The 12,902-nt window shown below is 47.2% G+C and overlaps 1 protein-coding gene across 2 annotated transcripts in view; it reads right to left on the bottom strand.

The window, feature by feature from the left end:
- Positions 1-11,240, bottom strand: part of zdhhc3a (zinc finger DHHC-type palmitoyltransferase 3a) — a 19,529-nt gene extending 8,289 nt beyond the window's left edge. For both annotated transcript variants that reach the window (XM_072394985.1, XM_072394986.1), the window contains exons 1-5: positions 11,163-11,240; positions 4,995-5,396; positions 4,682-4,806; positions 708-804; positions 506-587 (exon numbers count right to left, since the gene is read on the bottom strand). In XM_072394985.1, the coding sequence (XP_072251086.1) occupies positions 506-587; positions 708-804; positions 4,682-4,806; positions 4,995-5,324 (634 nt within the window). In that variant the 5' untranslated portion in view covers positions 5,325-5,396; positions 11,163-11,240. The remainder of the gene's footprint in view (positions 1-505; positions 588-707; positions 805-4,681; positions 4,807-4,994; positions 5,397-11,162) is intronic.
- Positions 11,241-12,902: the final 1,662 nt, after the last annotated feature.

The raw sequence follows: 12,902 nt of genomic DNA, 5'->3' as shown, positions 1-12,902 counted from the left end.
TATTCATCTATTCATTTCAACAACTGCATTAGATATGAGCTCACCTTCCCTCATCGTTTCCAAAAGACATCATCAACAGGCCACATTTGAAAATAGATTCATAATCAAGACAATGTTGATGATCCTCACTGAGTGTGTGCTAACAACATGTGAGCCACTGTTAGCGCGGGCTAAGGTTCACCAGCATTCATTTTTTACCAAAACTTCTTGGTAGGGCTGTTCAGTGGCATGTATGACCATTTTCTGTGTGTAGTCTGAAATATACAGACGTGTTTCTCTCATTTTGACCATACAATTCATCTCCCTGAGGACAGGATGGAACAGAGACATTTTGTAAGCAATGGTAGCCAATTATGATGACTACCAAACTGGCTACATCAGAGTAGATGCACTTAACCAGCTCAATCACAAGATTTAAAAGGCGCAGTAACATTTCAAATGTAGGCCGTCACCCCATCACTGCAGTTCTTAATGAGTCATTGAATGAAAAGAAAACAACACTCACTTGTCCAATCATCTTCAAAGCAGTATAGGAAATGGAAGACCACCATGACCAGAGCGTGGAGAGAGACGAGTGCAATGTACATCTAGGATAAAAGAGAAAGAGGAGATGACGCATTGTGGAGCAATTGAACACGACACCAGAGTATGTCACGGTATGAAAGCTTTTAGTCAGCCCCGACTGATTAGAGGTGACTCTAACTTACTGTGAAAAGAACAAAGTACTTTTGGTTGTTCTCCCCTACGCAGTTGTTGACCCATGGACAGTGGTGGTCCATCTTCCGTATGCACCTTTTGCATACACTGTAAATCAGTGAGACAGAACACATCAAAATGCAATTCATTCTGCATCTGTTCAGAGAACTAAGAGGAACATTTTCCAAGAAAGCTTTTTCATACATATTAAGCAAGGGTTACAGTCAACATTCACACACTGAACAGTACTTTAATGAATGCATCCTGCTTCCCTGGCATGGACAACACAGGAAGGCAGCGGTTATGCCGACGCTCGGTTGAACGACATTTTCTCTGCTATTTCCAACAGACACCTACACAATAAACAATGGTTCTGAAAAAAAGTACTGGATGGATTTCCATGAGCATTTGTGCTTGGGGTGGAGCAGCATGGCCCAAAACTTACAAATGAAAGGAAGTTAACTTTCTCCAGGTGAGAGTTTCCCAATAACTGTTCATTTGAAAAAACAAAGTACACTCATCTAGTTAAAGGGCTATTACGTTCTCATATCTATTTATGTTACTGTAAAAAACATATGATCCGATCTATTAATGTAAATATGACTAATGAAACTCATTTTAATACATTTGTGTACAGCTTATATTTCTGTTCAGTGATTTTAATCTAGAAACTACCTATTGAAGCTTAACCTCTACGTCTAACCTGGTTCAGTGTGAAACTGAAGTCTCATTAAGCAGAACTGTGATGGGTTTGTGGGTCAGTGCTGCCTGTAAAAAGAGGATTGGCCACACTAACAGAATCTGCACATCGTCTTTAAAACACAGCACAATGAATGTGGTCTTTCCGCCACTCATTTTTTCTTCATCCACTTAGGACACATTAGAAAAGGCCCCTGAACAGAACAAACAAACAACTCGGGGGCTTTGTCACATCTGAAAAACTGCACAATGATCAAGCCAAGGTTCAAGCTTTTATACATCTGATCCAGTTGGGCTTGTTTTCACACTGAACGTTATGCAAACACGACAAAAAAAGGACGAAATTAGCACAATATTATTTGCTTTTGCTTTATCACATTTTTTTGTTATAATCATTACATAGCAATATAATGTCTTCGTCTTTTCTGTCTCTCGCATTCAGACCCTCAACAGTTTCGGCTGCTACTCTCTCAACAGTTAAGCTTCTACGTGGTAAAACTGGCTGCCCCCATAGGTGAAGAGTTCCCCAAAAGTGGAGGCTCATCCCTCTCTCTGCCTGCAGAGGGTCACCTTAAGCTGCTAGCATATTTTTCTAGGTGCTGATTAGAGGATCTGAACAGAGCTGAATAAATGCAGCAAAAAAAGAGCTCAGGTAGCAACAGTGTAATGCAGCAAGCCTCGTTTATTGATTCGGTGTATCTGGGCATTCAGAGCATGGTGTTGATAGTATGACGTTGCTATTTTGAATTGTGAAAATTTGCCATTACGTCAACAGTTTGGGAGGATAATGTGTTTACTCTCAGTCTCACCTCTCCTTTGGTCATTCTCGTTGAGTCTGCTGATTCTTCCCTTCATGCACCAATCCTCTGGCAACTTAAGCATCGTCATACAGTAATAAATGTGTGTGTATTTTGAGCTGATGGCGGGTGTTTTCACATGTGTTGTGCTGAGGCTGTTGGTTCTATCAATGGATCAACAGAAAATGTCATTTTGATCTTACTTTGTTCAGCCGTAACCGAGGCTCATTGTTCCCGTTTCTGATATCAGCAAAAACCTGCTTTAACTTCCTGTGAATGGTCAAGAAGTCCGAATGATCCTTTAAATCTTTTCACAACGGAAAGGAACCAAACCGTGGTTACAGACTGAAACTATCTCTTTTTGTTTAACCAAAATTTGTCTGTCTGGTTGAGAGACTGCCCGATTGAGGCATGGCTCACACATACAATTTTATTCCGAACCAAACTGAAAACATCCAAAAGTCTGGAACAAACAAGGCAGGTGTGAAAGCATCCAATAACTCCCAACGACGTGACCAGAACTGGAACCCAGAAACATCTACCAGCATCTGGCGGTAGGGGTGTGACGATACACTCAGCTCACGAAACGAGATGAGATTTTAAGAAAGCTACCATGACTGGACCAACAAGACTTTTATTTAACCGAGTTGCACATGCATTTATGCATTTTCAAATGTTTTATTATAACTCTTTACATGCATGATGAGCTTTTAATAAACTTCTTCCACAAATTGAAACTAAATTTCCGTGGTGTACTGCATTATTTTAATACAATGCTTGCAAATGGTCCGTGTCTTTATCAGTCGCTCTGCTGCCATTTATCATTTCTGCCGGGTACCCAAAACGATGCCAAACAAACGATTTGAAAGTGTCAGGGGTATAATACCGGTATTTTCCGACGTTATTCTAACTGCTTCCCTGCCTTCTCCTCCTCTTCTTCTTTACGTTCTGGCAGGCTAGACTCAGCAAAGGCACATTACTGCCCCCACAGGTCACAAATAGAAGTTTGGATAGCTCACAAATCTTGAGAGACAGATTTTTAACGCGACACACCCCTATCTAGCGGCCTTTTTCCTTCCATGACAAATACGACAAATATCCTTTAGTCCTGGTCAGATGACTTTGCAGTAGACACTGGGACTTACTGACTGACTTGTAATGCATTTTGGATTTATTTTAGCCATGTCTAAGTTCTGGATTGACTTTGATAAGGTGTAGCTTTTTAATCAAAGACAGATGTCTGATCTTTGAGATCAGACATTGGTAACTAAAGGGAGTTTAGGTTGATCTCACTGCTTTTATTCATTTATTAATGAAAAAGTATCTGTGTGAGGCCTATAAGACCCATCTCTACATCAGGACACATCTGAAGCTAAGTGGAGCACCGAGTTGCAAATAAAAAGAGATGCAAAGGCTCCATTTCCTCAGTCTGCTTGACAGTTGGCAGCCAGTCTCAGGCCAGCTGTCTTTTAATAATTTACTATTTTTCTCATAAAGTCACGTTTATATGAAATGATGCTGAACCACAGGCTATATGATAACCAAATATCATCTCTCAAGGGCCATCCTGGCGAGCAATTATAGGTTTACCACTAACACATTCAGGGTAAGCCAGCTGCTTCTGACAAAGGGAAAGAAAGTTAGTGATGCTTTAATAATGGGTGCACCTGCATTAAAAGCACTTGCCCTTCCACTTCATTCTCTTTCGGTTCCCTTTCTAAAAGTGGAATGGGAAGCAGAGCCTTCAATTATAAGGTTTCTCTCAGCTCCCATTTTGGGTTTGGGGGGGCAGACAACCTCTGGCATCAAGATTAGGCTTAAAACTATCGTTTTTGATCAATCTTATCGTTAGGGCTGGCTTGGGTGACCTTTTGTTATGCTGTCGTAAACCAGACTGCTGGAAGACCTCCCATGATGTACTAAGCACTTCTCACTCTTCTTTTATTACCCTCCATGTACATCTATAATCTCAGCAGGTATCTCTGGCCTGGAGTTACGGTTCTGGTCGACCTCTCTTTCCTGACATTTTAAACCCGAACCGTTGGAGGCAGATGGACATCCTTTCTGAATCTTTTTTTTGTCCAGTTTCTTCATGCATGTTCAGGATGGGAGACTGAATCAAAGAGAACATTTGATGTGATCCGATGGTTTCTTTAACTAGGCAACTTTTTATAAGAATTTGTCATAGAGGGACGAGAACTAAACTTCAATTAATTGACGCCATCTTTAATGTGTGTTGACAATGCTTTTGTGAATCGGTGCTATATGAATACGAATGAATTTAAGTTAAATGAATGTGTTCAAAACAGCAATGCAATAACTTAACAAAAAGATGCCCAACAGGAGAGGAAATGGAAGGGAGCCAGTGCTAAATCTATTTATTTTCCATAGTCAAAATGAGCTAAAACAGTTTCATTCCATGCCATGAAAACATTGGCCTTGTGAATGCCAAATGCTGCAGTGAGAGATCAATGTCCTTTTTGTCCTACCTGCAGTGGTGTGCTCGGTCAGGTTTGATGCTACAGCACTTGGGACATTTGTAGACCACCTGCCCTGGTTTCAGTTGAAGGCTTTCTATGTATTCCTTAGTAGCATTCCCTTTTGGTACTGCCCCCTAGCAGGAAACGGACATTATTGGACTTTAGCAGTATAAGCAGGTAATTAATCACCAAAATGTAATACATAGCCAGAGGTTAAATGAACCATAACTTTATGACAGTTAAAGACAGTAAATGTATCTGCAAGGCAATAAAAAGTAAAGCCATTTGTGTGCATGTATAACACCAAGCAAGCCTCACTTACAGGGTCAGTGCACATGGCCCTGAGGTGTGAGGCAAGGGCAAAGAAGGCCAGAGTGTTGAACAAAGTCCCGTTCACAATGCTGTACATCAGATTCTTGGAGGGCACCAGCATCACAAACAGCACTACAAACTCAGCATAGAACACCAGCAGCCATGTGATGACAGCACAGACGATGCCACAGGTATCCTTGATGAACCACATGGCTGAGGCAGAAGAGGAAGTAATGACGTCTTTGGAGATAGGGATGCGCTGTTCAGCCTGAAGGCAGTTGGACCCGGCATGGCCACGCCCATGCTCCACATCCCGGCATCTGTGCACCGGGCTCTTCATCCTTCATCGACGCTGGCTGCCTGCTGTTCCTGCCACCCGACCCCTGCACCGTCAGGCCTCAGTCATCACATGCTGGGGAGAGATGATTGTCATAGGTTAAGCACAAGTCACAGCTTTGGTTCTCCGGAAGAGATGAATAGATTTCAAATCAGATGAAAGCAGGCCACAAGCTATGGACATCTAATTATCAAAGTTTTAGTTCCTTCCTGTGAGAAAGTACCGTATTCCTTTGTCTCATGTCCCTGGGAATGTCTGGGCTCTGAGCTTCTGGCTTGAAATTTAGAACAATGGCACTCAAAAGAAAATAAATTTAATTGAATTATGCTTTATTAATCCCCCAAATCACACACATATGACTGCAACATATATCATTGAGAAAAAATAACAACATTTTAAAAAAGCAATAAATATCACAAATGTCTCATTCAATTACAGCTGATCTTAATTCATTTGTGATTTAAAAACAGCTTTGTGAAAAGATTCCCTTGAGCACCTTGAAATTATGATCAATTACAAACAGCAAAGTACACGTAATGAAACAATTGCTCTTATTTGTTTATGCAGAATAGTCTTTTTTATGCTATTCTAAAGCATTTTGATAGCCTGAGTTACATAAATGAGCCTTGATATATCGTCGTCTTGGATCAAGAAATTATTTTACAACCTCAATTCCAAAAAAGTTGAGATGCTGTTTAAAATATATTCAAAAACAAAATGCAGTGGCAACGACAGGGTGGAAAAGTAAGTGGTACTAAAATGAAACAGCTGGAGAAAAACGTTGAATATTCCATCTGCAGAACAAACTATCACAAAGGATTTCAAGAACCTAAAGACCTCTCTGTGTGCCTGTGATCCTCAGACAGCACTTCGTTAAAAACAGGCGAGATGGAATCACTGCATGGGCTCTGGAACATGTCGAGAAATCAGCTCTCTGTGCTGCCCAAAAAGCAGTCCGTCATGCAAAGAAGAGGCCAAATTTGAGCATGGACACTGTCAACATCTGGAAAGGCACCATCAAAGCTGAGAGCTACACACAGGAACAAATGCTTCCATCAGATGATTACTTCATCAGGGAAGGCCTTGCATATTTCAGTAAGACAATGCTAAACCACATGAATCCATTCCAACAGCTTGGCATCGTAGTGAAGTCTGGGACTGTCCTGCCAGAAGTCCCGACCGTCACAGTCTACCGACAGGTCCGCCCAGTCCCCAGATGTGTACGGATTATTGTTATAAGAAGAGGGGATGGTACACAATGGTAAACATGACGCCGTCCCAACTTTTTTCAAGATACATTGCTACCTTCAAATGAAAGATGAGCTCATATTTTCCATGAAATACTAAATGTCTCGTCTCCTTTTCAAGAATTTGTATGTTTTATGAGTTTTACAAATCGTTGTATTATTTTTTTTAATTTACATTTTACACATTCTCCAAACCTGTTTGGAACTAGGATTGTTCATTTAGCCAAAAGAACCAACTGAACAATATTCAAAACATCCAACTTCCCAGTGAACAATTAACTTTGAGTGCATCAGTTCTTAAATCAAGAACATACAGAAGTTTCCTGTCCTGCACCAAGCATCAATCTCCAGCATCCCTAACACAGGTGAACTGTAAGTCTGATACACACACGGTGGTTTTCTGTTCTCTTTTAACCCATAAAAGCAACTGTCAGAGAATGGTGGCCAATGTGAGTTTGACCAATATTTGGGGAGTCTTCACTCAATTCAGCTTTCAGTACAGAAAAACGCAGGATAACAAAGCAGATAGTTGATATATGAAAGCTTTGTCACGGCAGAGGTCACCCACAGAGCTGCACCACCAGGAGCTGCACCACCTGGAGCCGCACCACCTGGAGCCGCACCACCTGGAGCCGCACCACCTGGAGCCGCACCACCTGGAGCCGCACAACCAGGAGCCGCACCACCAGGAGCTGCACCACCAGGAGCTGCACCACCTGGAGCTGCACCACCTGGAGCTGCACCACCAGGAGCCGCACCACCTGGAGCCGCACCACCAGGAGCCGCACCACCAGGAGCTGCACCACCAGGAGCTGCACCACCAGGAGCTGCACCACCTGGAGCTGCACCACCTGGAGCTGCACCACAGAGCTGCACCACAGAGCTGCACCACCTGGATCTGCACCACCTGGAGCTGCACCACAGAGCTGCACCACCTGGAGCTGCACCACCTGGAGCTGCACCACAGAGCTGCACCACCTGGAGCTGCACCACCTGGATCTGCACCACCTGGAGCTGCACCACAGAGCTGCACCACCTGGAGCTGCACCACCAGGAGCCGCACCACCTGGAGCCGCACCACCTGGAGCTGCACCACCTGGAGCTGCACCACAGAGCTGCACCACCTGGAGCTGCACCACCAGGAGCTGCACCACCTGGAGCTGCACCACCTGGAGCTGCACCACCTGGAGCTGCACCACCAGGAGCTGCACCACCTGGAGCTGCACCACCTGGAGCTGCACCACCAGGAGCTGCACCACCTGGAGCTGCACCACCAGGAGCTGCACCACCTGGAGCTGCACCACCTGGAGCTGCACCACCTGGAGCCGCACCACCAGGAGCTGCACCACCTGGAGCTGCACCACCTGGAGCTGCACCACCTGGAGCCGCACCACCAGGAGCTGCACCACCTGGAGCTGCACCACCAGGAGCTGCACCACCAGGAGCTGCACCACCTGGAGCTGCACCACCTGGAGCCGCACCACCTGGAGCCGCACCACAGAGCTGCACCACCAGGAGCTGCACCACCTGGAGCTGCACCACCTGGAGCTGCACCACCAGGAGCTGCACCACCAGGAGCTGCACCACCTGGAGCCGCACCACCTGGAGCTGCACCACCAGGAGCTGCACCACCAGGAGCTGCACCACCTGGAGCCGCACCACCTGGAGCCGCACCACCTGGAGCTGCACCACCTGGAGCTGCACCACAGAGCTGCACCACAGAGCTGCACCACCAGGAGCTGCACCACCAGGAGCTGCACCACCAGGAGCTGCACCACCTGGAGCCGCACCACCTGGAGCCGCACCACCTGGAGCTGCACCACCTGGAGCTGCACCACAGAGCTGCACCACAGAGCTGCACCACCTGGAGCCGCACCACCTGGAGCCGCACCACCTGGAGCTGCACCACCTGGAGCTGCACCACAGAGCTGCACCACCAGGAGCTGCACCACCTGGAGCTGCACCACAGAGCTGCACCACCTGGAGCTGCACCACCTGGAGCTGCACCATCTGGAGCTGCACCACCTGGAGCTGCACCACCTGGAGCTGCACCTGGAGCTGCACCACCTGGAGCTGCACCACCAGGAGCCGCACCACCTGGAGCCGCACCACCTGGAGCCGCACCACCTGGAGCCGCACCACCAGGAGCTGCACCACCTGGAGCTGCACCACAGAGCTGCACCACCTGGAGCTGCACCACAGAGCTGCACCACCTGGAGCTGCACCACCAGGAGCTGCACCACCTGGAGCTGCACCACAGAGCTGCACCACCTGGAGCTGCACCACCAGGAGCCGCACCACCAGGAGCTGCACCACCTGGAGCTGCACAACCAGGAGCTGCACCACCTGGAGCCGCACCACCTGGAGCCGCACCACCTGGAGCTGAACCACCTGGAGCTGCACCACAGAGCTGCACCACCTGGAGCTGCACCACCTGGAGCTGCACCACAGAGCTGCACCACAGAGCTGCACCACCTGGAGCCGCACCACCTGGAGCCGCACCACCTGGAGCTGCACCACCTGGAGCTGCACCACAGAGCTGCACCACCAGGAGCTGCACCACCTGGAGCTGCACCACAGAGCTGCACCACCTGGAGCTGCACCACCTGGAGCTGCACCATCTGGAGCTGCACCACCTGGAGCTGCACCACCTGGAGCTGCACCTGGAGCTGCACCACCTGGAGCTGCACCACCAGGAGCCGCACCACCTGGAGCCGCACCACCTGGAGCCGCACCACCTGGAGCCGCACCACCAGGAGCTGCACCACCTGGAGCTGCACCACAGAGCTGCACCACCTGGAGCTGCACCACAGAGCTGCACCACCTGGAGCTGCACCACCAGGAGCTGCACCACCTGGAGCTGCACCACAGAGCTGCACCACCTGGAGCTGCACCACCAGGAGCCGCACCACCAGGAGCTGCACCACCTGGAGCTGCACAACCAGGAGCTGCACCACCTGGAGCCGCACCACCTGGAGCCGCACCACCTGGAGCTGAACCACCTGGAGCTGCACCACAGAGCTGCACCACCTGGAGCTGCACCACCAGGAGCTGCACCACCTGGAGCTGCACCACAGAGCTGCACCACCTGGAGCTGCACCACCTGGAGCCGCACCACCAGGAGCTGCACCACCTGGAGCCGCACCACCAGGAGCTGCACCACCAGGAGCTGCACCACCTGGAGCTGCACCACCTGGAGCCGCACCACCTGGAGCCGCACCACAGAGCTGCACCACCAGGAGCTGCACCACCTGGAGCTGCACCACCTGGAGCTGCACCACCAGGAGCTGCACCACCAGGAGCTGCACCACCTGGAGCTGCACCACCTGGAGCCGCACCACCTGGAGCCGCACCACCTGGAGCCGCACCACCTGGAGCCGCACCACAGAGCTGCACCACCAGGAGCTGCACCACCTGGAGCTGCACCACCTGGAGCCGCACCACCAGGAGCCGCACCACCAGGAGCTGCACCACCAGGAGCCGCACCACCTGGAGCTGCACCACCTGGAGCTGCACCACCAGGAGCTGCACCACCTGGAGCTGCACCACAGAGCTGCACCACCAGGAGCTGCACCACCAGGAGCTGCACCACCAGGAGCTGCACCACCAGGAGCTGCACCACCTGGAGCTGCACCACCAGGAGCTGCACCATCTGGAGCTGCACCACCTGGAGCCGCACCACCTGGAGCCGCACCACCTGGAGCCGCACCACAGAGCTGCACCACCAGGAGCTGCACCACCTGGAGCTGCACCACCTGGAGCTGCACCACAGAGCTGCACCACCAGGAGCTGCACAACCAGGAGCTGCACCACCTGGAGCTGCACCACCTGGAGCTGCACCACCTGGAGCTGCACCACCAGGAGCTGCACCACCTGGAGCTGCACCACAGAGCTGCACCACCAGGAGCTGCACCACCAGGAGCTGCACCACCAGGAGCTGCACCACCTGGAGCTGCACCACCAGGAGCTGCACCATCTGGAGCTGCACCACCTGGAGCTGCCCAAGACATCACAGATGCAGCTCACTGATACTTAGGTGTTCACTTTGTGGGCTAATCATGCTCTTTTAACCCAGCGAGAGTAATATTCTCTTATAAGCAGCAACTTGCAATGAGTAAGTAACTAACTAATCAAGACATGATACAAAAACACTATCATTGGTGTCAGATTTCAAACCTGGGCTTGATTCATTTGACAAGAAAAAAAACTGGGTCAACGATTCCGAGCTAATTTCGATGAGCGTTGATGTTTCTGCATTTTTGCTCGGTGAAAAAAAAAAGCTAACAGTCTTTTTTTAACCGGGTAACGTCATAAAACGGTGACAAGTAATATTAAGTAAACACGCAAAAGGCAAGGCAAGTTTCTATTCACATTTATTGACCTGTATTGACTGGAAAACCTCACTGACTACAGCAACCGATTCAAACGTCAGTCCATTTTAGCTAGATGTTAAGCTAACAGGGGAGCATCTGCAGTAACCCGTTGGCTTATTTCTGTACATGTCTTTATCTTCAGCTGTAAAGTCGAACACGTCAGAAAGTGTTTATTTGTCTTCGGCTCAGATTGATTGTCAATATAACCCTCTGAATCTCACCTGCAAGATAAGTATCCTTTGCTCGCCGTCTGTCGCTGCTTCGGTAGCCCTTCCACTACATCTGAGCCTGTCCCCGCCCCTTCACAAAGATGACGTAATGGCGTAATGAACAGGGCCAATGGGAAAGTCACAACATTTTGCGTTTGTTTTCATTTTTTCTCTCTTTTCTTTAATTTCTGGTAACTTGAACAAGTTACTAAATTAGTCTCTAAATGAGTCACTAAATTTCACCTCGTACCGGATTTGCCATGAGTTGACTAAAAGGTTTAAACTGAGAAGGTCTTTGAGTCCTTAGGGTCTCTAACATCAACTATACATCAACTATACTTCTTTAATATGACCGTAACATATCATGATATTGTTTTGCGTTTTTTTCTCTTTTTTTTCTCACCAATTTAATTACCCACCTCCTTATATTGTTTGTACTTTTGCGGAGAAAAGAGCGGTCGGATTCACCTTTGCAGCCTCTAATGGGGAATTTATTAACAGGAACAACATAGCAACATATTATATGGCAGCATACACAGAATTCCGAACGACAACAGCTTGTGAGATCCTCTTATACTTTCTGATATCATTCTGTGCTTATGTGGCCCAAACCCAATCTCTGTCCGGCACCACTGCGTCTGAGACTGTTGCAACATTTTCGTCATCGTCTTTACAGACGTCATTCTGACCCTACACAATATGGTTCAAGTAGGGTCAAGGCCATGCTATCCCCCACATATCCCCCTGAAATCACTTATCAGTGATTTGATAAGTAAATAATCTAACCTGAAGACCTAAACTATCACCACACATAATTAACACAAAATTATTGAAATAATTAATTAAATTATTAATAATTCATTAAAACAAATTAACCAAGAAATGGAATAAAATAAATAAATGATAATATATATTTATATACAGTATATATATAAAACGTAATAAATTATGAATCAAAGACATCACAAAAATAATAAAATGAAGACAAAAAAATTATCACAACAACATGAAAACCAATCATCTCAATAAATGAAGCTTTATTAAGCTAAAACTGAAAGATTAAAAAATTAAACACTATCAAAACTCAGTACATGTAATATTTGAATTAAAAAATGGTTTAAGACCTTTAACAATACCATTAGGATCGTCCACTGTTTGCAGCGCATAGGAGCGAAAAAACCCATCTGTTAACCTCTTACCTCAGCCTTCCAACCATCCTCTATACCAGCTTTGGGCCCTGAGTCTATCGCGGTAGCCATCTGGTGATAGACAGGTTACACCTGGAAGATCTCTGGTCCATCAGAGGCCCAAGGAGTTCTCTCTTTTTAATGGCCTCCATCAATAACTATTTATTGAATCACTTCTGACATGATGGCTTTATTCCCACAACATATTCTCAACAGTTGATGTTGAGATGTTAATGTAAACATGTAAACACTGAGACATGTAAACTGTAAGGGCCCAACAATCTGGGCTCTTGCCTGGGGTGCTGTTATTATTCATTTCTGTGTTTGTTATTGAGCTTTTCCTTTGCGGCAGAGGGAACTCCTGGTTTTTTGTTTGTTTTTTCTTGTGGCAGTCCTCACTAAGTTTGATGGAACAGCAACTCATCATAACTTACAGTATGTATGGTCTCCAAGCCATAGTTAAGGGGACAAAATTCCACTTGGTGACCCTTAATACTAAAGACATCCAGAAGCTAGCGTGCCAATTTGCTTTAAAGTCAGAGTGACAGCTTTTTAGAATGTAAAT

Source organism: Leuresthes tenuis, unplaced genomic scaffold (assembly GCF_036924035.1).
Source record: "Leuresthes tenuis unplaced genomic scaffold, fLeuTen1.0.hap1 SCAF_10, whole genome shotgun sequence".
Taxonomy (NCBI): Eukaryota; Metazoa; Chordata; class Actinopteri; order Atheriniformes; family Atherinopsidae; genus Leuresthes; species Leuresthes tenuis.
This window is presented reverse-complemented; position numbering and strand designations above follow the sequence as displayed.